The 25,269-nt window shown below is 42.5% G+C and overlaps 2 protein-coding genes across 3 annotated transcripts; one reads left to right on the top strand and one right to left on the bottom strand.

The window, feature by feature from the left end:
- Positions 1 to 699: 699 nt before the first annotated feature.
- tfe3a (transcription factor binding to IGHM enhancer 3a) lies at positions 700 to 15,927 on the top strand. The gene is made up of 10 exons (XM_083675147.1): positions 700 to 1,083; positions 5,246 to 5,359; positions 6,988 to 7,219; positions 7,482 to 7,706; positions 9,200 to 9,298; positions 10,958 to 11,069; positions 11,654 to 11,710; positions 11,820 to 11,895; positions 12,264 to 12,411; positions 12,587 to 15,927. Exons 1-10 carry the CDS (start codon positions 935 to 937, stop codon positions 13,025 to 13,027), a joined length of 1,653 nt encoding a protein of 550 aa, XP_083531273.1. The 5' UTR covers positions 700 to 934; the 3' UTR covers positions 13,028 to 15,927.
- LOC310808313 (uncharacterized protein) lies at positions 2,251 to 24,493 on the bottom strand. Of its 2 annotated transcripts, XR_014554355.1 has the most exons (6): positions 24,359 to 24,493; positions 23,117 to 23,432; positions 22,757 to 22,900; positions 22,276 to 22,524; positions 20,528 to 21,677; positions 2,251 to 2,260 (listed from the first exon to the last, which is right to left on the bottom strand). XR_014554355.1 is itself a non-coding variant. In XM_083675146.1 (5 exons), the coding sequence occupies exons 2-5, from the start codon at positions 23,391 to 23,393 to the stop codon at positions 21,421 to 21,423; spliced, it is 927 nt and encodes a 308-aa protein (XP_083531272.1). In that variant the 5' UTR covers positions 23,394 to 23,432; positions 24,359 to 24,493; the 3' UTR covers positions 20,454 to 21,420. The 2 variants fall into 2 exon arrangements, 1 of the variants encoding a protein (XP_083531272.1); XM_083675146.1 differs by lacking the exon at positions 2,251 to 2,260 and having other exon boundaries at positions 20,454 to 21,677.
- Between the last annotated feature and the right edge of the window lie 776 nt (positions 24,494 to 25,269).

Below are 25,269 nucleotides of genomic sequence, written 5' to 3'. Positions count from 1 at the left end.
CAGGCCACTGGGTACCCTTGTATGTCGATATCCCAATGAAATCTGTGCAAGATAATGAAAATGTTTATGAATTTAAAAATAAATAAAAGGATGACTACATGAGGGTGTGTTTGTGGTTGCTTGGTGCTGTAACCATGACAGGACTCTTAGTGATGTTCCCTTCTTTAATCTAGATCAATATGACAACTTTACGGTGGGTGAAACCTCTGGGCATTTATGAAATTGGCTTACTGTATTTTTTGAGACATGCAGCAATATATTTGAAAAAGTAGGCCAATGTGTTTTATGATCCCTACATGTATTTTTTCAGAATGGGTGTTTTACAGTATGCTTTTTATCCTTCCTTTGTGTCAATTGCGGGATAATATGACAATCATCCTACTATAGGGAGTAGGGTCTATTTAGCAGAAAACAGATTTGAGACCCCCCAAGGCTGAGGCTGATGAAACATCGAATAAAAAAAACAATTTATTCTATCATATGTAAATTCAGGCTTGTTTACTCAATCCCATTGGATTAAGAAGGTACGTCCCTCTCCACTACGCCTGATCATTGGACCGCTGCCTTGTCCATCTTTTCTCGGCTGATCCTTGGTCCGTGGGTGACGTCAGCTCGGATTTCCCCTACTTTCATTTCCATTTCCCGTAATAGAATGCTTCGAGGAGGAGTGATTTGATCATCCAGCCCGGAACGCTTTTGGGTCCTACATCGCGCTGCGTCGTGACACTGGTCTCTGACATTCCTTCTCCATCGATTCGGGTTTGTTGCCTTTGTAGGCACTCGGACTGCCGAAAAAGTCCTGATATCAGCAAGACAGTTTTCTATTGCGAAGCAAAGTGAGCTAAATTCATATAGATCGGGGGGCTAGTTTCACATTGCGTAAAGTAGAGTTTGCAGTCTATTGAGGACGTGGTCTTTTTTTTTTGGTAGAGAAATGTCTGCCCTAAATCCAGAGCAGTGGGGCGAAGAAACAGGAAAAATTGAGCTCCATCAAAAAATCCTCCAGATACAGCGAGCGCCTCACGAGCAGCCGCAGACTGTCTTCGTGATTCTTGATTCGTCTGAAGCTGTCAATTTGTTCAGGTCAGTCAGATAATAACATCGCACTGTAATCTGATAAAGTCAAATGTAGTTGCCTACTCAGCAAACCAGCAACCACAACAACCTGTTTGATTGAACATCCTTGCTCTTATCTAGCATACAGTAGTATGCAGTATTGCAGCATCTTAAATTGAATGGCTGTTTTTCCCCATTGATATAAGTATGCCCCCCCCGTCATATTTCATACTTTCCAGGTGTCTGATTGATGTGGTTGGCATTTTTTCTTTCCCTTTTGCATTCATGTCACTGTTATTACATCATAATATCTCAGGTCAACTCATTAGATTATCTACTGTAATTACACAGCTATTTAACTCTGTCTAAACAGAGTCACTAATTTGTCCTGTAAACTGCATGGTGACTCATCCTGCACTGGGATTATCTCCTTTACTGGAAGGGATGCAAATCCCTCTCTCACTCTCACCCAGCCATCATGTACTGTATCTGGATGGGATCTCTCACAAATAGGTCAAAGGAAAGACAGGACATAATACATACATTAAAGGAACATAAACATGAATTTAGACAAAGTCAACTCTGAATCATTCTGCCATCAGCTCTATAGCCCCCAGGAAGAGAACATCCCCAAATGTAGACGATAAATTCAACCATACACAACAGATTTGTATGATCAGATATTAAATGTCATGTGGGTTACACACAATGCCAGTCGTGAGTTTGTTTCTCTCATGTATACCCTCCTATTATGCCTGTTCCTATCATGTATCCTGTGTCTCGTGCCTTGGCTATTTCAGTAGATGGCATGCCTTTGGCCGATATTGATGAAACCAAACCAGAACTCTGTCAAAGGTTGTGTCAGGACTTGTACTACCGGTATATTTGTTGAGCTCATCTCATCTGGTGTGCAAAACAACCACGGGCATGCTATTGCATGCAAACACATTGGTTATTTCCACGAGAAAGACACAAATTGGAGGGAGGAGGGATGTGTGTCTGCATACCTGCTACCTTGACCTGAACTCAGAAATCAAAGTGCATTTGTGTCAACACAGAGGAAGACTTTGCTTTCATGTTATAGTTTAAACAGACCTAGAGTATAGCAAGCTTTGGACTAAACATAGCCGCCCATAGACTTCCAATGTCCACATGTTGTATAAAAGACACATTGCAAAACTGTGAGTATTTTAAGGACAATGATCTACAAACTGATTGTAACATTGTGACAACATTGTGACATTTGAACACTTCTTGTAGGCTAAATGAACGTAATGACACTAGTTAACTTCTCAGATTTCTTGGATATACACCAAATGACCCTTTATGAGTGGAATGTGCTGTATATACCCCCCTTATAAAACAGCGGCACCTCCCTACTATACCCTTGTTCCTGTGGACCTTGTATCTAAGGATATGACTCAGCAAATCCTCCTCCTCAGCTCCTTTTTATGGCTTTTCTCTGCTTCCTCTAGTTGGATCTTAGGCCTGTTATGAATGTAGGGTGCTGAGGCTGCTAAAGGGGGTTTTGTTTGCCAGCACTGACCGACTATGACGCTGAAGCTGAGCTAAAGTACGGCCTTTTCCCTGACTGAAAACACCGTAGACTCATAGCACCAGATCCCCAGATTAGTCCCAGACGGTGTTGTGGTTGTTGTTTGAAGCTATTATTTCTCTTTTCCTTTGTTCCATACTTCTTCTTTTTTTATTATTAAAGGCTTATAACTGCCGCTATAGGTTTAGAAGGTGTCATTTTTGAATAAAATGCTTGTAGATGGTCAATAGTATAAATTCAGTCAGGTAACGGTAATGGCAATCATAAAATGACACAAGCCTTTGAGAAGCATTTGATGAAAAACATTACCTGAGGCACTGAATAATAATTGTCTAGCTGTTTCTTTCCAACTGCTCTATCTTTTCCCTTTGTCCCAGTAATACAGTCGATCTAAGGCATCATCTGATAAGTAATAGCTCAAACTATCTCTACCTCTTACTGATATCAGATGGTTCTGCAATCCTGATAAACTGATTGTGTTTATTGTATTATGTATTTCTGGGCCTCTGCTGTCAGCATGTGTGCATTGTTGTTCACATTCTGTCAGATCGGAGAGATAAAGGGTCGTGGCTGTTACACTGTATCAACTGCTGATGGAATGTGTGATTATGATTGATAACATGTTTCCAGTGCTGCGGTCCGATTAGTTACAGTGTTGCAATAGGTATTTACAATGTTCCAACTGTCTCAGATTGTCAAGAGGCGTCTGACAGAGAAGGGATGCGAAACTACTCCCTCTGGCGGCCGTAGTGAAGGTTGACTTCACTCACTGGCTTCCTATTTTTAGAAACTCTACCGATGCCTCTCGGGCTGTCGGCTACGCAACTTAAACCATTTAGCAAGCTGATTTTCACAGGACACGACGACCATTCTTTATGTTTCTTAACGTCGCTTGGTCACTGAGGCGTAACGGATTTTTTGATGGGAAATGGACAGCTGAATGTTGATAGTGTCGTTTTATCCATTTCGGTCTGGTTAGCCAAGCAGGTTAGCCAAGCAGTGCGTCCTCTTTGAGATCGATGGCAAACGAACATGGCCTCCGAGTCTAACATTGTAAAAAAACAGGGAAATTATTGTTTTGATACAGTATTATTGTCGTTGTTCTATTGACCATATTCACCTCTGCCTAAACGAAAACACTGAATACAATTCAGTGAAATCATCCCATACGAGGACCGATTATGGAAGTCGATCGCTCGGGTCCATCTGGCTGAGTTTATGTGCTGTCATCGTATCAGTTATTCTTTCTCCTATTAAAGCTATTTATTGGTGAGTAGCCTATAGGAATCGAAGAACGTTTTTGATGCCGCATTTAAGATCAACACTGAACTCATAGGAGCTGGAATTTCGTTTTGTCAACGCATGGCATTCCTCTTGTGTAATTCTAGAATTTGGCATCTTGGCGGGGGACTCATTGTTTACATTCTGGGGATGATCCGGGGTGTATCTCCCCCCCTCTTACCAAGGCTAGGCTACTAACTGCACCTGCATGATTTAGGCCTATTTGCCGAGTAAACGTACAAATTTCACCATGCTAGAGATAATATTGTTCATTTGGAATATTGGATTATCTTGTTAAACGTTTTGTAACGCTCATTTTGTCTAAATATAGTTTGACTGGATAGTTGGTTTACAGTACGTGTTCAGGCAGCTGCATTTTATCTCATGTGTTTGGGGAAAAAACTGTATTCTGCAGTCATAGACAGGATACTGTCCACGATATTATTGAATAGGTCAATATCTGAATCACCTATGACCTTTTATATTTGAACAGATATTACCAATACCATTATACGGTACGATATATTCGGAAATCAATCTACAGTATATCCTATCTTATACCCAGACAAATAGTATCTAGACACACTCCTTGTAGATCTGAATGTGTACACCTTTCCAGTTCTCTCAGATCTATCGGCCCATGACAGGGCATCGGTAAGCTGAGAGGTACGGTAAGGGTTGACCTCGGACAATGCATTAGACTCTTTACTATGGACTGCATTAGTGGTTTTAAAGCAAGCTGGAAAACCAGCAGGACTGTGGTTGTACTGGAATGGAGTTGAATAGTCCCCATTTAGGCCCATTGTTAGGCAGTTTGATTGTTGAACTTGGGGTTGACATCAAATGAAAGGAATTTCGGCCTATTGATGTAGCAATCTATACTGTGTACTTTCAACTCTACTGTTGTACAATTATATGTTCATGTAGGAACATATAGTCGACGTGCTGAAACGACCAGGATTTAGTCAGGCGGCAAATGCTCTGTGACATTCTCATACAGTGCTTATTGTGCTTAGTTATTAGACCTTCATGTCTATTTTTGCACGTCTGTGACACCACAGAGCACACCTGTCCGCACCCATCCACTAATGTAGTGTAGAACAAGTTTCAGCCTGGGCCTTGTCAAGTGATGGGAACATCCTGAAATAATGCGATGTGAACTAACCTTGCAAGACACTGACTTACCCGCTATCACAGTCAAAGAGGATATGTTGTGTTTGGATGTTGTTGTTGTCATGGGTAGGATACAGATTGGATTCAGTGTAAAGTATTATCTGTTCTTTGCTCATGGGGATCTTTCAAATCACCTTTCTATGCAGTATTTGTATCTAATTCATTTATCTTTGTTCCCAGTGTGGAGCCTCTGCTGCCAGAGTCAGGAATAGTTGCTGACATTGAGGTTGAGAGCATCCTCCCCTCGGAATCAGACACTTTCTATCAGCTGAAGAGCCAACCCATCACTCTGAGGTAAGCACTGGTCACTCTACAGAAAGGATACACACACACACACACACACACACACACACACACACACACACACACTTTCCAGAGTATAGTAAAGCCCTCTGTGGAATTGTTGTTGTGTTCCTAGCTCTAAATGAACTTCCACCCACAAAGTAATGCAATGTGAAAAACAAGTGTTTGTACAAATTAGCGTGAGAACATTGACTCCCCCTCCCATTACCACACATACCCACACACACACACACACACACTATTTGTTCCTATCTAGGCCAGACCAGACACAAGATTCATATCTCTAAAACTTCACCAAAACATGTTTTCTGTTCTTTATCCTATTATTCCTCCTCTCCTTCTCTGTCCCCTGGCATTACTGTTTGCTGTGTAATGGGCCTGGCCTGTCTGAGCATGTTTCTCTGGGGGAGATGACAGTCGAATATGGTTCCAGTGAACCAGAGGATCAGGTTACTGTTTTGATCCTAGCTCCGTCTGCCCAGGGACTTCCCAGTGACTCAGCATGAATTCAGAATGGCTGTTATAGAAGGATGATGTTTACAACGGTTCCTGAGGGCATGACATTTTTGAAAGGTTCCTAGGAGGAGGGTTTTTCTGTTTATAGTGTTTCTAACATAGGAACGTGTTGGGATGAACCAGACTGGTTTATTTTGTGATGACAGTGTCATGTAAATAGGCCTTTGTAGGAAGTTGTTTAGGTGTATTTGACATTTGCGTGGACGTTTTTTTAATTTTTTTATTTCTGTTGTAGTGTTAGGTATTATGAAGGTGACGTCTCAATACTATAGTTCTAAGTTTCAAAATTAAATATGATGAAATGTAACAACAAAATAATACTAACCTATGGATTACCAGTTTGTTTCTTTGAGAGTCTTCCTAATAAACACCACTAGGCACCATTTGATACCAGATGATTACTAAGCGTGTTGAATTCTTTAAAGTAAGTACTAGAAAGTATCCTAGAGTGCAGACTGAATGTCTCTTTGAGGTGAGAACCTCTGCTTCAGAGAGACTTCCCCCTGTGAGACCGTGTTGGGTTTTAGGTCTGATACCGTCTTTTCCATCCAGGGACTTCCCAGAGATTGAGTAAGCAGGAATTGGTGTTTATTTCTCTGAAAGGAAATATCACCATTGTGACCTGGAGTCAGTCTTGTGAAATGCAATTCGGTACTTTACACACAGTACTTTCACATGTCCTCTTTTAAACTGACCTCCTCTTCTGCCGAATGTAACTGACCTTGCAACAGGCTGGAATTTTCTCATACTATCACTTTGGGTTTGTTTAGTCGTTGCCTGTAGACCAGGGTCCAACGCATCAAGTTCTTTCATACACTTGAGCTGCGCTTTATACAGTTGACGCTACAATGGAACTAATGGAACCTAAAAGTGCAACTGCCAATCTAAATATGTGCAGTATTTATAGACATGTACAGTATTTGCCCCCAGGTCTGTTTGATGCACATGCCTATTGTACTGCAGTACACAAAGGAAAGAAACATGTTGCCTCATTGTTGATTTATCTGCACCTCTATACACCCTCCTTAAACAACAAACCAAACAAATGTCTTTAGTCCCAACTGACTGACTTCCACCTGTTTATCTCCTCCGACCCCCGGCAGCCCCTCGTTGACCCAGGCTGCCTCCTCCCCCTCGGCCGGCTCAGTCATGACGTCGCGGGTGTTGATGCGCCAGGAGCTGATGCGGCAGCAGGCGAGGGACCAGGAGCGACGCGAGGCCCAGCAGCAGGCGACCAGTGCTCAGATCCGCAGCACAGACTCCTCCCCTGCCATCTCCATGTCCCTCGGCTCCGCCCGCCCGCCCCCTGCACAGGTGCCGGTGGAGGTGCTCAAGGTAGGTCACAACCCATCTGGATCTTTGTAATGACTGTATTTTTTACTTGTAATCTTGTAACCAATTTCCTGTGTACTTCCTGTAGTGTGCCGTGTCTAGAGGTTATTCTCACTTAGTACTTGAATGGAATTTGAAAACTCTTTCCCAACTCTCATGGACGAATCTCTTTCTCTTTCTCTTTCTCTTTCTTTTTCTCTCTCTCTCTCTCTCTCTCTCTCTCTCTCTCTCTCTCTCTCTCTCTCCTGTCTCTCTCTCTCTCTAGGTCCAGACCCACCTGGAGAACCCCACCAAGTACCACATCCAGCAGGCCCAACGTCAGCAGGTCAAGCAGTACCTCTCCACAACCCTTGGAACCAAAGTGACCAATCAGACGTTGGGGGTGTCTCCCTCGCCCCGATCTGGCTCAGCCCCTGAGCTGGCGCCAGCAGCCAGCAGTACTCCCAGCAGCCCTCTGGCTGTGCTGAGCCTCAGCTCCAACAAAGAGGAGGTAGGTCCTGGACTGCATAACATATCTACTCATACCACAGTTGAAATCCCAGTGGTAAAACTGTAAAAGCCAGTTATGTCACCTCCTTGTTTGTCTAGCACTAGCAATGTTAATATGGCAAGCGGAGGGACATGTTTCAAGCCTAACTTTAAACTTGTTAAACTTTTCTATATATCTGGCACATTCCACCGGGCCCAACGTCTGGAAATAATCACGGGACATGTTGTCTAAACTAGCGACTCAAACTGGATTGAAAAAAATGGGGACAAGTCAGGGTTTTTAGCTCTTAAAATTGGCTTAATTTAAAGATAGTTTAAATAGGCTGTTTTCATGGCCCCAAATGAGAGATGTGTACAGTTGTTCCCACAGGGCCCTGGCCTCTTTGGAGTGATGCTGTACTGACTGTATGTATAGGCAAGGAGGTGGAATGTTCACTATATAGCTTAAACCTATCCAATAGTCTCCAGATCTGGGGGATGAAAATCTGTGTGAATTCCCCCTTTGCCAATACCCTTATGAGAGAGTACCATGAGGTGAGGGGAATAACAGAGTCAAGACCTCAAGAATCCAACCATATGGAATGGGATGAGACTATACATGTGCGTCTTTCTGCGCTACATTCAGAAATGATAAAGTTATCAGCCGTTCACATTGTTACCGATCAAATGTCTATGGCCGTTTCTCCCATGACGAGAAACCACAAGCCTTTTCAGTTCCTTTAATGTACAAATCAGTTTCCCCTTTCATTAACAATAGCATGCCTCTACTGCACCTTGCACCTTCTATGTATGCGCACGGTAACACATTGTGCTGTCAAATACCACACAAGCTGCTTAATGACCTCTGCACGCTTAGCGCACTGTGGCGGGTTGCCAATTAAAACATTTGGTGAAGCAGTTGTCTCTCTGCAACTGTTTCTGTGTCAGTGTGTGTATTTGCCCTTCATTAGCTGAGGGTCAAACACATTAAATAGACATTTAGGTTTTCGTAGGCTGAGAGGCCTAGAGAGGGAAGAGGGGAAAGAGGATTTAGAGGAAGACCTTAATCATTTACGGTCAACGTGTTAAGAATGTCTTACTCAGTCTTTTTTTGTAGAAATTGAGGAGAAAAACCCGGTCTAACTCGGTGCTCCCTTTATTGTCTGGAGCCTCATTGATAAACTGCTGTGTCGAGTGTTTCTGTAAGGTTTCCATCGTGTGACTCAGTAACATATGGCAGTGAGCTGAATCTGGTTCTATGTCTCACCCAAGCTTTAACAGGGAATCTTGGCCAAACACCCACTCTATGTTAGATACATACAGTGTATTAGTCAGTATTTATGTTCTGACCTTAAAAAATAATGAAATCCATATTGGGCATTAGGAGTCAGTCAGTCAGGCCTAGTTTTTCAGAAAATATTGATGTGATTTTTGTCAGTGCCAGCTCACTTTTGTTGGAGTGTTGTCCATTTCCCTCCTTTGCTGATCGCAGATTTTATGTCTTTTATCTCGTAGATGGAAGATGTGATTGATGACATCATCAGTCTTGAGTCCAGTCTGAACGATCACGATTTCCTGACGTTGATTGACTCGGGCCTGCAGCTGCCCAACACGGTAGGTAGCAAAAATGTCCCACCAAAGAAACAAAATAAGCCATATATTAACATCGGTAACAAGTCTTAACTCGAAACAATTACTTATATGATTTGTTAGGCTAATTTCTCAAATCGAATACACAAAGGCTACTGTACATTTATCATTATTGATATCACTGCAAGCCAATGCATTGGGATTATTCCCTGAAAGTGGATCCTCACAACACATTCATTGTGCTGTCTGTATGTTTGGGGCTGGTTTTGTTGTGGCATATTGGGTTTTTTGGACCTGGGCAGTTGAATGTGTGCTAGAGCCAGTGGAATCCCAACAAGGCAGTGGGAGTAAACATATAGTTCTGACACATGGCTAACAATGGCCAGGCCTGGGTAGGGTAGGGTAGGGTGGGGTGGGGTCAGCAGGCTTCATGGTGCTAGAGGATAGAAGGGGAGGAGGGGAGGGGGGTTGGGGGGTGGAGTGGAGAGGAGAGGAGGACGGTAGTTGGTCTGACCCTACGCTGCGTGTCAAAAGCAGATAGCCGTGGGGAGGGCTTTTTTTTTTTTTCCCCTAAAGACATTTCCCCATTTCTCAACTGTCTTTTACCGAAGAGAAAGAGGAAGCTGAATGTGCGGTTCATAGGAGAAAGATGAGGATTTTAGTTTTACTGCAAGAGCATGACAAGAAAAGAAATAAGATTGAGGTAAATGCCGTCGATGTATGGACTTTGTCAGAGATGGGAGTAAGAATAGTTTGTTTTTCTGATTCATTGGTGAGAGGTGTTTGAGTTTGTCTGAATATTCTCGGTTTTTCATTGAATGGATTTGTACGTTCTACAGTAGTTACAGTACATATGACTGAATGCTGCATTTCCTCATTTTGTTTGTGGCTCTACAGCCACGGTTGAGATTAGATGACTGCACATGGCAAACCCTTTGAAAACGAAGCTGGTTAAGCTTCATGGTTAAGCTTCAGCATGGTTGGAAAGAGGAATGTCTGAAAAAGACACATTGAGTGCATCGAAACATCTTTGCATTTTTCAGCCGTTTGATGTTGGCTGTTATTGTCTGTGACAATGAGTTTTGACTGTACTGCAAAGCTGCTGTGTCTCGAAAAGTGTTCTTGATAGTGAGTGACAGTGTGCGTTCATCAGGTTTGGAGAGTTGTGTGTCGATTGTTTCTTCCAATTCTTCATAGTGATTGCTGTGTTGCTACTTTGATGATGTTATTTTGGATTTGAGACAATGTACGAAGTCTATGTTGTTCAAGTGAAACTGTCGACGCGGCAGAGGAGATTAGAGTGACTGGGAGTTATGCTTTGCCTGTCACAGTATGTTGATATCATTGGAATCCAGATTCTCCACGTTTTGGTACGAGGGAGGTTATTATTGAAGCTGAGTCCTGATTCGCCTGAGTCATCTAGAACTCGTATCACAGCAGATTATGCCTTCTCTGGTGGGTTCTGCTTGAGGATCCTACTCGGAATGAACAAGTCTTTCTGAATGGTTGTCGATCTGCCTGGATACTATGTCTGATACTATGTCTGAATATTGGTTATCTACCTAGACACTGTCTAAATGTTCTTATTGATTGTGTCTATCGTCCTGGACATGATGTGAATGTTGTTATTGGTCGTCTATCCGCCTGGATACTGTCTGAATATTGTGATTGGTCCATTTCCAGCTGCCAGGGAACCTCCTTGACGTGTACAGCAGTGCCGGGATGGCCACGCCGACTATCACCGTTAGCAACTCCTGTCCTGCTGATCTGCACAACGTCAAGAGAGAGATCTCGGGTACACACTGTTCATCACTAAGTCAGTCCAATCTCTTACTATCTCAGTTAATGTGTCTGTTTCTCTGTCTCTTTCTCTCTTTAGTTCTTTCTGTCTCTTTCTCTCTCCCTTTCTTTCTCTCTCTCTCTCTCTCTCTGTCTCTCTCTGTCTATCTACCCTCCTGTCTTTCTCTCTTCTCCCTCTCACCCCCCCTCCCTCCTCTCTCTCTATTTTGCTGCTCTGTAGTTCCTGCTCTCTTCTTCTTTTTGAATTAGTCAGCATTCCCCTCCCTTAGCCATAAACCTGTCACATTTCCACACACTCGTTCCCACTTCCCATTTTTCTCAGATTTGCTCAGTGAGCTAAATGTAACATCCTCGAAACATAGACTTCCACCTTTTTTTTTAGCCTGTTTTGTATTTGTAGTATGGAAATGTCTACCACACTCCATCCTGAACCATCATTGGCGGAACCATAATTGGCTGATATTGATGTAGGCTTCTTGTCCTTAATGAGTGTGACACCAGTGTGTGTGAGACATCAACACTGTTGACGCAGACGTGACACAATCCTGAATGTTGATGCCCATTCGTTTGGTCTTGCAGACGTAGAGGTTAAAGCTATGATGAAGGAGCGGCAGAAGAAGGACAACCACAACCTCAGTGAGTCCGGATTTGTTTATGGGTGACTGTTAAACATCATACGTTTATGACCTTTTTATTGTTTCATTGTTCATCCGGTTATAATGGACCATGTCACTCTGCTTTACAGTTGAGAGGCGGAGGAGGTTTAACATCAATGACCGCATCAAAGAGCTGGGAGCTCTCATTCCAAAGTCTAGCGACCCGTGAGTACCTATGGATAGAAACGAAACGTCTCCAGGCATGACTTTGACATGTCTCTTCCCAAACAATGGCAATACTGGAATTCTGAAGTACTTTAGTTCAGTCAAAACGATGGGTACACATCAGCATCAAAACATGTGGGCTGAGTTCCCTGAAAGCTTCGTAGCACGAATATCATCTTGCGCACATTGACATATATCTTACGCGTCATTCAATTGACTTGTGCTGATCTCAGTGCTACGAAGCTTTCGGAAAAACTCAGTGTAAGACAATGAGTGTGTGTGTGTGTGTGTGCATGCGTGTGTGGGGTGACTGTTTAATCATACCCCCTGTGCCTTTCTCCTCACTGACCCCCTTGCTACGGAGACAGGGAGATGCGTTGGAACAAGGGCACCATCCTGAAAGCCTCGGTCGACTACATCCGCAAGCTGCAGAAGGAGCAGCAGCGTGCCAAGGAGGTGGAAATGCGACAGAGGAAGCTGGAGCACTCCAACCGCAGCCTGCTGCTCCGCATACAGGTCAGCCTGCCGCAACCAGGGCTGGGGGGGGGGGGGGGGGGGGTCAGAGTTGTTCCTGGTAAGGTCATGTGGTCAGTTAAACATCCTGGCAGCCCCTGACTCATGATTTGACATAAAGACCCCATTCGTGCCTCTGTGTGTGAGAGTTGACTGGTGTTGTTGTCCTGCCGTACAGGAGCTGGAGATGCAGGCTCGTATCAACGGCCTGTCCACCCCTGCCTCCTCATCCCAAGGCTCCGATGCCCTCCTCAGCATACCCCCGTCCCTGGAGCCCAAGCTGACCCTGGGCGGACCAGGCCTGGCCCGGTCCGCCTCCTCCTCGTCCTTCCTCTCCCCGCCAGCCTCTGCCTCCCCCGTGGGCATGACCTTGCCCATGCACAGCACCCTGGACCTGGATTCTCTGAGCTTCGCCGAGCTGGACGACCCCTCGGCCTCGGCCTTCAACGCCGCCCTCATGGCTGACATGGGCTTGGGGGACATGGGGGACATCCTGATGGACGATGGGGGGGTCCTGTCCCCCGTGGGGGGTGCGGACCCCCTCCTCTCCTCCGTCTCCCCTGGAGCCTCCAAGACCAGCAGCCGGAGGAGCAGCTTCAGTATGGAGGAGGACTTGTGACTGAGATAGGCTGTAGTGAGATAAGCAGAAAGACTCTTAGAAAGACCCTCAATAGGACCCCTCACCCCACCCACCCCCCGCCAACACTGTGCATTTATCACAGAGAGGAGTCATGGAAGTTTCCAGTGAACTGCAAAGGCTGTTTGTTATCCAACTGCATATAGCTGACATTACTCTTAGTTAAGGCCACAGAGGTCACGTAAATGTCTTGACCCCCTTTCGGTGATAATGCAACAGCACTCCATGCTTTTTATCTGAACGCTTGTTTTAAAAGAAAAGACACCGAAATGGAAGATAGAGATGAAAAGAAACCTTTGAAGAAACCTTTTTATAGCATTTGAAGGAACAAAAATTAATTGTAGCCGATACAGGATCAGATTTAGGGATATGCATCTATTTTTTTTTTTACTAGTTATTTGAAGAGCAAAGAGCACTCTGAAAGGTTTACAGTATATATGCAAAAAGAGGATAGGGGGCATATTGTTTCAATGAAACAAGGATGAACTTTGACGAATGCTGTGTTCAAAAAGCCAGACATACGGCATTTAGAATTCAATACCATTTTTTTTATTTTTTTTTTATGTACGCACGAGACCTCAGCATATTTAAAGGCTTGTAGCCTCTAAAAAAAAAAGGGATAGTTCTGTGTTTTTTTTAATAAGCAGGAATAGACATCATAGCTCAGCACTTTTCATTGGTTAACATTATTCTTGATGAGCCTGTGTTGGTTGTGCTTTTTTCTAATCGAAGTATCTCAAAATGTCCTCAGGAAAAACCAAACGGGATGTAGATGACACAGAGACTAAACAGTTCTTTAGTTTCTACCAACACTGCATCTGTAGACGCACCATTTTGTCCTCAAAGCCAAGATAGCTCAGTGTTAGTCTCAACCCTCAGCTTCATCTAAAAGGCTCACTGTGTCTTCAGAACTGGTTTTAAACATAGGCCTTCTCTGTGACCCAGTGAAGGCTGGCAGTAGTTTCCTTTTAAGCACTTGGGAGTTTTGACCTGGAGTTTTAAGGGTCAGTTTCTTGGAAGCCTTCGTACCTCTTGCGTCATCAGAAGTCCACTGTAGGGCAGTGGACGACAGATAATAGGGGGGGGGGGGCATGATACTTCTAGGAAACTCACCCAATTCACTTAATAACATGAGATGTGGTGAGAAGGACTTGTAAGAGCCAGTTCCGTGTGTAATGTTTGCAGGGATGAAAAAGATGATCATCATTTAGCTGCTAGAAGTGTCATGCTTACAACAAGACCATAAGGGCTCATTTTAACTGCCACAACTTGCAGTCTCTCCGACCGATGATTTATGGTTAATGTACAGTGAAATATAGCCACTTGTGTGATGGCTGATCTGATGAGTTTGACATACAGTTTCATGATTCATTTAGTTTTTGTTCTGTAAATGAAAAGTCGTTTTTTTTTAGTTTCATGCATGATCACTTTGTCATCTGGCTGTGCTGTCATGTCTGAATTGATCCATTCCATCTGGGATGTGATAACACTCTAATTGCCTGTCATGCATTTTAACCTTGCACACAATGCAAAGTTGTGAGGAAAGACTGCAGGGCAGAAGATGTACAGTGTAAGACGCTGTCTCATGCGAACATTCACCATCTGTTTATTGCTTCTTTTTCAGTCTCATTTGGACTTTTTCTCTCTTCTTTTCTTTTTTTTTTTTTTTACTGATTTTCTGTCCTTGCACTGAAAACCAGACCTAACAACCAACCACAGCCAAATGTTAACTGTCATACATTCTGATACATGTGTTTTATTGGTATTGCTTTGAGTATGGTTCTTTTTTTCCAACTTTATTGTGTTTTCTTTTGTATTTTCATAGAAAAGCATTAACAACTGAGGATGAGAATTGAGAATTGACACTTGCAGCATGTGACTATCATCAGTATAAAGTATACTATACATCAGTATATATCTGATAAAGTAGTAGGGAATCATCGTAAATAAGTTTTATAACTTCTGCAAATATGCAAATCTATGTTTGTTTTTTTGTTTTTTTTAGTCTGTGTGTAAATATATATTGTAAATAACTCACTATAGCATCATGTTCTGGAACAACACAGTTATTAACAAATAGTGTATAATATACACATATTCCCATATTATGTTATACAGTAGCATTGCATATATTTGGCCTTAATTAATTTTTTAATGAAATATAAATGTCTATTATTTACAATGTTATTGGCTCTAATGGTATGATTGTGTATTATGGTTTATGGGAGACATCTGATGGTTTTAGGGAAAAGAGTACTTTGGGAGTACTGTGTGTAAATGCTGGTCATTTCAACCAAACCTCCAGCCTGTAAGAGGGATTCTAATACATAGATTTATATCCGGTTGGTAGAGCAATGCAGTAGCCATCAGCAGGGTTGCAGGTGAATTGAAATTCACTGACTATTGACAATTGTTTTCCAATGTGTATTCATGTGATGCTCTCCTTTCTGAAGCGTACCGTTTTTCTTTATCTAGTTGTCTTGATGTGTATCCAAAAACCATAGACCCTCAACCCAACCCTCTCCAACTGATGATGATGGTTATCCGAATATACAATTCACTGTCTGTAGAAATGGGATCATGACAAACAATGCTATTGAATGAAATACAGTGGGTAGTGTTTACGTTCAATCTTTTGCATTTGAAAGGAAGTATTGATTTAATGAGGATCAAATGAGATTTCATGAAAGGGATTTTTGTATCTCAATTGTTTGCTTGTTTTTTTTCCTAGTTAACACATTGTCATATTGCATGTAGTCTGATACTTGCTTACTTTCACACCACCTTTGAAACATTATGCAATATATTTCCTGACTGCTCATTGTTTCCTTTTTTAATAGTCTTTATGTTAAAGAAAGATTAAAAGTTGTATAAAAACAGAGCCACGTGGTTTGAGTGTTTTTCTTCTCTTGGTTTCTCTCAGTTACCTAATCTTAATGACAGATTAAACGGGTGGTATTTAATTCAGGTGATTATTGTGACACATTCTCTAATTCTGATAAACATAAAATCATGGGCATAATTTCCACTAGGGACAGGGGATACGTCACCTACACCTCCTGAAAGTACACCTTCTGTTCCACCTTCTTGGTCTTAAAGAAGTAAGACAATGTCTTAATTCACACAAGTTCCTCATTTAAACTTCAACTGTAAACCATAAACGGCCCACATACAGCTACTGTTAATATTCTAGAAAGAGTGCATTTCATGGCAAGGTTTAATGTAGCTAAGTGCATACTACCATGCTCTGGGTTTTTCTAGAATGTGATACTCATGATCGACACCAGAGGGCAGCCTTGTTTCTTCCATTTTACCATCCTCAATCAAAAAGCCAATCAAAGATATCAGCAGAGGAATTGCTAAAAACTCAGTGACAGGCCTACTAAGGTTAGATAATGAGGAATAGTTGTAAATGAATAACCTTTGTTTTGTAATGACCATTGCCTCCATTTGGTGTGATGGTTTTGTCATTAAAAGAAAAGAAAAGATTCTTCAGAAATGTTGCTTCAAAGCTTATTTTGTCCATTCACTATAAGACTTTCTGGAATGTACTGAATTATTTTTACACTAACTCAAAACAGTGCCTGGAGTGACTTACTTAGGAAGGCCGGGAAGATCATCAAGGACAACAGCCATCCCAGTCACACCCTGTTCTCCCTGCTTCCATCGGGCAGACGGTACCGAATGGACCGCCCTCAGGCTCCTTCTCCCCCCCCCCCACCCCCCACCCCATGGACTATACCTACAACCCCTTCTGCTCAGACATTGCACTCCACTGACACTCTTGCACTTTACACTTACTACACTTTACTTTTCTTATTTACTGTTACTACTTTTAGTGCTTATATTTATGTTTACTTTTATGTTGATGATTATGTTTAAATATGTACTTCTTACACTGTATTGTTGTTGTTGTTGGTTGATGTTGTAGAGCTGCTCTGCCTTAAGCATTTTGTTGCCCTGTATGCTTGTATATGATGTAATGACAAATAACCTTGAACTTGAACTTATTTCTTATGTCTACTGTAAATCCACTGCATCCATCAGCACACAACCAAGCCTTCATGTTACAGCCCCACATGTAACATTCTTTTGTTCCCTCCCTAACTCTCCCTGTTGTAAAATTAGAAGTAATTTCTTCATAAACCTATTTCCTTTTCATAACTGCCTATTAGTTTTGGATGAGGTTCATGCTCTCTTTGCAGAGTTGTGTTAGTTTAACTCAGGGCTTTGTGAGCCAGAGAGCTGGACAGAGGGTGTTACATGAACTGCCCTGCTGGGTTGATTTTCGAGATGGCGTGTTTTAATAACACCTGATATGTTTTGGAGCTGGAGGGTGTTCCCTGGAGTGTAGCTCAGGCGGGGCGGCCAACCCGGGGAGCCCTTATATTCGTTGATCCAGGCGTGGTCCCCCTAAATTGTTTAGAGGGGACTCTGTGATGGGGTGTTGGTTTTGGCCCTGCATTATGCCCTTTAACTGTTTGTAGAAGAGAGATAATTAGTATTCCTGCTAAGATTAGGGTATTGGTGTTCATTATTCTATTTCTCTAAAGGCAACTATTTTCACAGGTGCTGTGAAAATCTCGGAAATCACATTTGGTTTAGAGGAGGTGTGATAGAATAGCATAGAACTCCATTGTCCATCCATGGACAGAAATTTGCCTTTGGTATCATAAGAATGACAAAAAAACATCGCACTGTACACATGATTATCATGATGATAGCAGAATATGTGGACAAGAGGATCTCAGATTTGTCAGGTCAGGTCAAGTTGTGTGCTTGTGGACAGAGACATTTGACCTACATGTGATGGTCACATGTCAAATAAAACCTGTCTCAGGAGAATTCTAGTTCTTGTTTCACCACTGGTTCCTCAACACAGACCGCCCCTGCTGCCTCTGGTCTAGTGGTCTCTCTCCCTCTGGTGCAGCAGGAATGTGCAGAACCGTTGTGTTTTCAAGGATGAGGTTTTGTGCAACGTCAGTAGTACTCTGTTCTCCAGTTTTGTTGAAGAACAAAAGAAAGGCTGTTGTCCTTCAATAAGTGTAACATCAAGCGTTCTTGATTTCCTCTAACATGACGGTGTCTTCATAAGGCCCTTATTGCACTCACATAAGCATTTCTTCTGACAGACTGAAGAGAATGATACGGTCACTTTTACATGGCATCAACACCCTCAAACAAAATGACATCTCATGTTAATCTGAACAAAGGCTTGTGAGTGCAACGGATACAGTTCAACGGATATACTGTAAATACATATTTGATATTGTATATAGAGGACTGAACATACTGTCCCTTAAACTGAGGTGTTAATGAGGATTGTGTTGGTTTGGACTGTGCTGTGGTTCCTTCCGGGCCATCAGTGAGTGGCATGGGTCACTCCGCTGTAAAGTAAGCCGATGATGAGCTGCTGTCCCGTGGTGCGGCTGGGCCGGGCCGGGCCAGGCCAGAGCTGGCTGGCAGAGCCTCCGAGAGGGTTGGCGCTGGGAAATCTGTTTCCTGGCTGCGTGGACGGCCACCTCTTTGATGCTCGCTGGGGCTTGGCCCTGGGGTCACCAGAGCAACAGAGCAGGGTTGGGCTCCGCGCCCCTCCAAGCTCCCAGGGGAAGGTTGTGTCCGCCAGCACTGTCATTTCAGTCACTTCCTCCACTTCCTGTTGTCGGTCTCTTGGCACATCGCTACAATAAACAAGCTCTTCCTGTCCCTTTCCCACTCTGACCAGGCCAGGACCAGTCAAACAGACATATCCTCCCATTGGCTGGATCAGACATGACACTGCTGTAGGCTACTCTATATGGTGTAGAGAACGATTTAAAGGAACACAATATTTATCAGTGATTTGACAGAGAGCTATTTTGTATAAACTGACATTTTAGGTAACCTACAGTATGTTGTTTGTTTTGTCAGACAATGAGCCCGTCCTCCGATTTCTACCTCCACCAGCCTCCCCTGGTAGACAGAGGGAAGAGCTACAGGGGGCTGGTCATGATTGACAGGCTCATTGGAATCAATACGCCGTCGTGTATTTTTGGCATCGGTTCTGGCTGGATCCTTACATGGATATTCAATACAATACAACGTTTGTTACATGAACATATCATCTCCCCTCTTCCCAGCCACCTTAACTAGTCCCAATATCCGTTAACATCTGCTGTAACATTTCAGAAGATCATCCATCCATGGATACTGTATTACCTCTACGTTCGCCTGCCAACTTATTAGTCTCCTCAGCTCTTCTGCGGAGCCTTTCCCAGTTCCCAGCAGTTCAATGTGCTGTGATGTGGATCTGTGCAGTGGGAGGGATAGAGCTCTGTTTCCTGCCGTGCCGTGCCCACTCACCAGGCACAGTCTTCCTCCAGGCCTCTTACGGCCCCCTGCTGAATACTAAAGTAACAGGCCAGCCCTGGTTTTCATTATCATTGATTTTCGGGTTTTAACTATCATGTCCCCATTGTGTTGTTGGAGTGTATTTTGGTAAGCTTTGAGCAGAATCTCTTTTTCCTCTGTAATAGGAGTGCCAACTCTACCAAAGGTTATTAAAAGAAGCGGGTTGCTGGTGGGTGTTTGAAAACAGGTGGTAGTTGGTCAAGGTGGTCAATGGTCCGTGGTCAATGGTCAGTGTGTGTGTGTGTGTGTGTGTGTGTGTGTGTGTGTGTGTGTGTGTGTGTGTGTGTGTGCGTGTGTGTGCGTGCATGTCCCACATCCTGCCTGTTCACTTAAATAACGTTTTGTTTTTCCATCTGCAGTTATTTTTTCAAGTTTTTCAAGATAAGCCTATTCAGTTACGGCCAGTGGTCAATTTGTTTCTGCTTTAGCCAACCTTTTTCACTGTCAGATTAGCAACCCGTCTTGACATTGTGCTGCTCAACAGATGTGGAGCAGGTTATTTCTGGTTAATCTGAATATAGAAGTTGATCTGAGATTATTAACTAACTAACCAGTCTAAAATGTCAGTATGCCAGATACAACAGAATGAGAGCTTGCAGGGCAATACTGTTTGGAGAGCCATGCTGACAGAGACAAAGCTTGGAGCTAGTTTTGGCAACGCCATCTAGAGACAGGCTGTCAAATTCAACAGGCACAGAAGAATATTCACCGGCTGCCCCTATGCATAATCCAGGCCAGATACTGTATTCTTAACATCCAAAAGTAGAAGCAGACTTCCTGCCCGTTACTGTGATGTTAAAGAGACTGGACAACAGTAGAGGTATTGAATATTTCTGGAAAGAAAAGAGGAAAGTTTGCATGGGAAAGCAGTTCTGTAGAGGTGAAAATTAACCTGTACCTTCTAAACACTGACTTTTCATCTTTTCATCTTGTTTTTACATTATTCATCATATAGAAGAAGAAAACAATTAAATATTCCTCTGTGACCAATCAAATCACCATCAAATGAAATGTAGCAGTGGTTTATTTCACAGTGATAATTTATAAATATAAAACAATAGGCTACTCTTCTGAAGCCTGACAATGGTGGACAATGATGTAACAGAAAATGTTGTAACTGTTGAGTTGTTAGGAAAAAAAGTACAAAACTCTATGATGTAGTGCCCATACTCATCCTCCTGCTCCTTCTTAAAGGAACCAGGGTGTTTCTGACAGACTGGTTCCACTCCATAGTGTCCCAAAGGAACCAGGGTGTTTCTTACAGACTGGTTCCAGTCCATAGTCTCTCAAAAGAACCAGGGTGTTTCTGACAGACTGGTTCCAGTCCATAGTCTCCCAACGGAACCAGGGTGTTTCTTAAAGACTGGTTCCACTCCATAGTGTCCCAAAGGAACCAGACTGGTTCCACTCCATAGCCATGCAACTCAGTGCGTGGTCTATTTCAGCACATGCCATCTTAGAGTCCATTCATTTCAGTCTTTTTGAGCATGGGTATCATAGGTTTGGCTATTAATAAATAGGTTTGTTGATACCTTACAGACCACTACTATATCTCATTTTGTATCAACTATTACTCTCAATTATCTATAGTATTATTGTAGACATTGCGTTCTACACAGGAATCCCATTATTTCCTTGACTGTGCAGTGTCAGATTCTTTATTCAGCTTATACAAATATCATTCAGAGCTTATATTATATATAGTTTGTCATCTAGCTAAAGCCTTACATTTTTGAGAATTAATTAAATTCATGATCAGTGCAGCATTCTCAACCTAGGGTGGGATTACCAAAACCATTCTGAAGTCCATTCAGGCAGTGGACAAAAGATTAACTTAGGGCTATGAGGCTTTGTACTGTCTTAATGTCTCGCAAAATAAACACTTGCCTAAGATCTGGATCCAGACCGCAATAAAAGCTTATCTTCAAAAGTCCCATGCAGTCGGTTGTTGGTCGTTATTGTTGGTCGTTATTGCACAACGTTGGCTAGGCAGGGAAACAGATCGAGCAGCACTCCAAACAGATCTCTAAACAGTCCGAGGAATCGCAGCAGTCCTCCATTATCCCACAGTCCAACAGTGTTGAGCAGGTGTCCTCTCCACAGGCCAGGCCCTCGGACGCCCCTTCCCCGCAGCAGCACAGTGCCTCACAGCCCTGTCCACAGGCCAGGCACTGGGCCATCACAGAGCACACAGACAGAACCTCACAGAACAGGCAGGCCAGGACACAGTGCACACAGCAATCTGGGGAGGAGAGAGAGAGGAGGATACAGTATATGATATATTAGTCAAGTCAAGTCAGGCTTTATCTAAAGTGCATTTTACAGCACCTGAATACGCTGTACAGTTTTAAAAAGAAAGCAGTTATAGACAAAAATAATGTTGACCAAATACAATAGATAAAAGACAAAACAAGCAACAATAATATGTATAAGGCATATACAGTATACAGTAGACATGCTGAAAGAGCCAATTGGTTTCAAGAAAACAGACCAACAATTGTTTATCATCCACTGGAGACGAGAGGCGAGGAGAATCTGGCCCCTGTGATAAAGGGAATGTCTCAAGGTGGCTTTAAGATAAGAGCAGTGCTCATATGTTTAAACGGCTGCTCAAGAGCTAAAAGGTTGTTCTGTAGAGGCTTACACGAGATGTTTACACCAGTAAACTACTGAACTTTAATTACTGGAATAAAACAATAATTTCTCTTTTCCACAAGTAAGTGCTGTATAAGTATATGGTAGGGAATAGAGATGTCGGTATAAGTGATATTTGACCCTGATATCACTGCCTTTTATTCATGCTTGACTGGGTTGTGAAACACCAAGAGTTTTTCCCTCACCATCTCCAGCAACTTCCTGTATTTGAGCTGCATCGGCTTTGAACGACTGCTGGCTCTTGGTGGTGGAAGGCAGGCGCTTTTTATTTGGATGTACGTGTCCATTACATTTTGGAGACTGTGGCGTGTTCCATCCTTTCGGGCCTGTAGAGGCAGAGGGAGGGGTGCAGATATGGGAGGAGGCTCTGTTGGCCAAGGTCTTGGGGGAAGAGGTCTTTGGACTATATGAAGGGTCCTCAATGGCAGGTTCCTCTGTGTGAGAGAAGAGAGGAGAACATGGCATTCTATATGAGGAACATTTCTACCAGAACTATTCATCTCTTTTTAGCCTCAGTAAAAAAAGATACATAATTGTTTGATCTTATTCTTCCAATATTCAGGGTCTACGGTACAACACATAAACCATCAAGGAGAAGGAGAAGCCTATTGTGAATAATGGTTTTCATGCATTATAGAACATTCAGTTATCAATTAGTAGCATTACCTTTCTGCATTTTGTGTGGGTTTGTCGATGTGTGGTTTGGAAGGAGGCGACAGACGTCATTGGTTGAGACGCTATCTGTCAAAGAGTCGTCACTGTCCACGTCCTCAGTTCTGACAGAGCTAGGGACCTCTTCTGAGGGAGGCTCTGTCACAACAAACCAAGTGGAAGATCAAATTGATGAACCATCATAACATCTATCTGAGATGTTTGGCAATGTGTTTGTTGTCCTTCTTTTTGGCTCAAACAATACAAATAGTCACAAACATACAACATGAAACAGTGGAGCAAACACAAGCTATTTCTCAACTAAACTCTCTGGAGAAAGACAAGTGATGTTCTTGTTGTAATGTATAGCCTTACCTATATGCTCCCTGATGGTCCCATTGGGCAGTGGCTGGGTAGTGTGGCACAGTGCAGGCTGGGTAGTGTGGCACAGTGCAGGCTGGGTAGTGTGGCACAGTGCAGGCTGGGTAGTGTGACACAGTGCAGGCTGGGTAGTGTGGCACAGTGCAGGCTGGGTAGTGTGGCACAGTGCAGGCTGGGTAGCGTGGCAGACAGGGTGGTCCAGGCCCTTATTGGCTCCATTCTGCTGTGCGATCACAGCCTCCACTCCCTGCAGTGGCAGTTGCACATCCATACTTCTTCCAGTCTCCTCTTGAGACCCCTCTTACCAACCCTGTGACAATAACAATATAATACAATAGATGGTCAGATTAAGTGACATACTACTAAACACTGAGAAACAATAGAGCAGAAACATTTCAATGGACTGCAACGGAAACAGAAGACCAGAATGGAAACAAGCCTTCTGGCTTTATTGTGTTTTATTTGCAATGATTTTAAATATGTATGTAAAAAATAAAAGTACTTTCTGTCTATATCTGGAGCAGCTTTATAGGATATGTGTTTTTGATTGTCAAATAAAATCAATCAATCAATCAATTCAAGACCTCACTTGAATACACAGCAGCTAGGCCAAGTCCATAACCAAACATTGTTCGGATGATTAACTGAGTACTGTACACAGACTACTCACTAGGAAGTAACCAGAGAAGTGGGCACACTGAAAATAAGACAATAATAGAGTATTGCATAGACACATTTTTTTTTCAAAGACAGTAAATGTTTTAAATACATTTTACAGGAGAGACTTGTCGGTTTCTAATTCTGAACGCAAACCCTTGTCCTTAATATATTATAATGACTGACTTTATTTTGAACAGAAGGTTGGGTACTAAGCCCTGTTTAATTTCCCCCCTTTGTTTTCAAATAAACTCATGAACACATTATGCTCTCTCTTGTACTCTTGTTTCTGTATAATTGGAAAAAGATAATCGATCATGATACAGAATCGAAATGACAGATAACGTTTACAAAATGAAAATATAACTAAACATTTCCTCTAATTTACAATAGCATTCACCATGTCTTCATATCCGTCATAATTGTACATTTCATATCTAGTGTTTTTACCCCCCATGATTTTCAAAATAGAAGTTTCAAGTACATCTTAAATACTTCTTGTACTAATTTCTCACCGCAAGCAAACAAACAACAAAACTCAGAAAGGTTGAATTAATTAATGATATGTGCTTAGCCTACCTTAACCTAATTTGTGCCAGTCTTAGACCACGGAAGCCTTCAAAACAGAGAAATGTTTCCAAAACTAGCCTACCGGATAAACTTGACACTGTACGACATTCTGTCGGATATGCGTCCATGTGTTGCACAGCCAGTTGCAGCTGGGCTGAGACTGCGGAGGGAAGCAATATCTGGAGTGGTTGAGCGTCATCACCGACCACCTCCGCTTCCTCTCCCATACAGAGAGAATCAGGCTTAAGAACCCCAGTTCTGAAGCCATTACAAATACAACTCCATGTGCTAAAACCATTAGAGGTAACTGACACATGTGTACCTACTGTAACTGTAACTGACCCACTTGGCACTTAATATTGCAGCTAGGGTAGGTTTCATAAAGTACATTTTTATTTTAGGTTGATTAAAATAGCTTTGAATACATTTGTGACATGATTACACAAATCAGCAAGTGCACACATCACTAATTCTGCTTTCACAAATGACTAAAACAAATAATAAAACGTGAGTTTTCGATAGATAGTTATGTGTTGGGTTGTATAGAATTTGAAAGAAATATTTGGATACTGAATACTGAATACATGGCTCAAAATGTATTCCATATTCAGAATACTTTTTAGAATACTTGTTCATTTGTACACAGGAACATTCAAGAAAACACAGACAATAATTGTTTGCACAGACAAAAGAAGCATTGTTTGCACAGACAAAAGACACACTGAAGAAATACAATATTTCTCAGCACAAATCTTTAGGATCCTGCAAATCATATCGCTGGTGAACAGAGGTGAACTTGTGCAGAATGTTATACAGTACCAGTCAAAAGTTTGGACACACCTTGCCAAGAGTGTGCAAAGCTGTCATCAAAGCAAAGGTGGCTACTTTGAAGAATCTAAAATATAAAACATATTCTGGTT

The sequence above is a fragment of the Argentina silus genome (assembly GCF_951799395.1).
Source record: "Argentina silus genome assembly, chromosome: 8".
NCBI classification, from domain to species: Eukaryota; Metazoa; Chordata; class Actinopteri; order Argentiniformes; family Argentinidae; genus Argentina; species Argentina silus.
This window is presented reverse-complemented; position numbering and strand designations above follow the sequence as displayed.

Excerpts from the sequence above, each read along its gene's own strand:
- tfe3a (XM_083675147.1), top strand. The coding sequence starts at position 935 with ATGTCTGCCCTAAATCCAGAGCAGTGGGGCGAAGAAACAGGAAAAATT. Across the intron at positions 5,360-6,987 it reads AGCCAACCCATCACTCTGAG|CCCCTCGTTGACCCAGGCTG; the intron begins GTAAGCACTGGT and ends GACCCCCGGCAG. Across the intron at positions 12,412-12,586 it reads GCCTGCTGCTCCGCATACAG|GAGCTGGAGATGCAGGCTCG; the intron begins GTCAGCCTGCCG and ends CCTGCCGTACAG.
- LOC310808313 (XM_083675146.1), bottom strand. The coding sequence starts at position 23,393 with ATGGATGTGCAACTGCCACTGCAGGGAGTGGAGGCTGTGATCGCACAG. Across the intron at positions 22,901-23,116 it reads GACCATCAGGGAGCATATAG|AGCCTCCCTCAGAAGAGGTC; the intron begins GTAAGGCTATAC and ends TTGTTGTGACAG. Across the intron at positions 22,525-22,756 it reads CCCACACAAAATGCAGAAAG|AGGAACCTGCCATTGAGGAC; the intron begins GTAATGCTACTA and ends TCTCTCACACAG.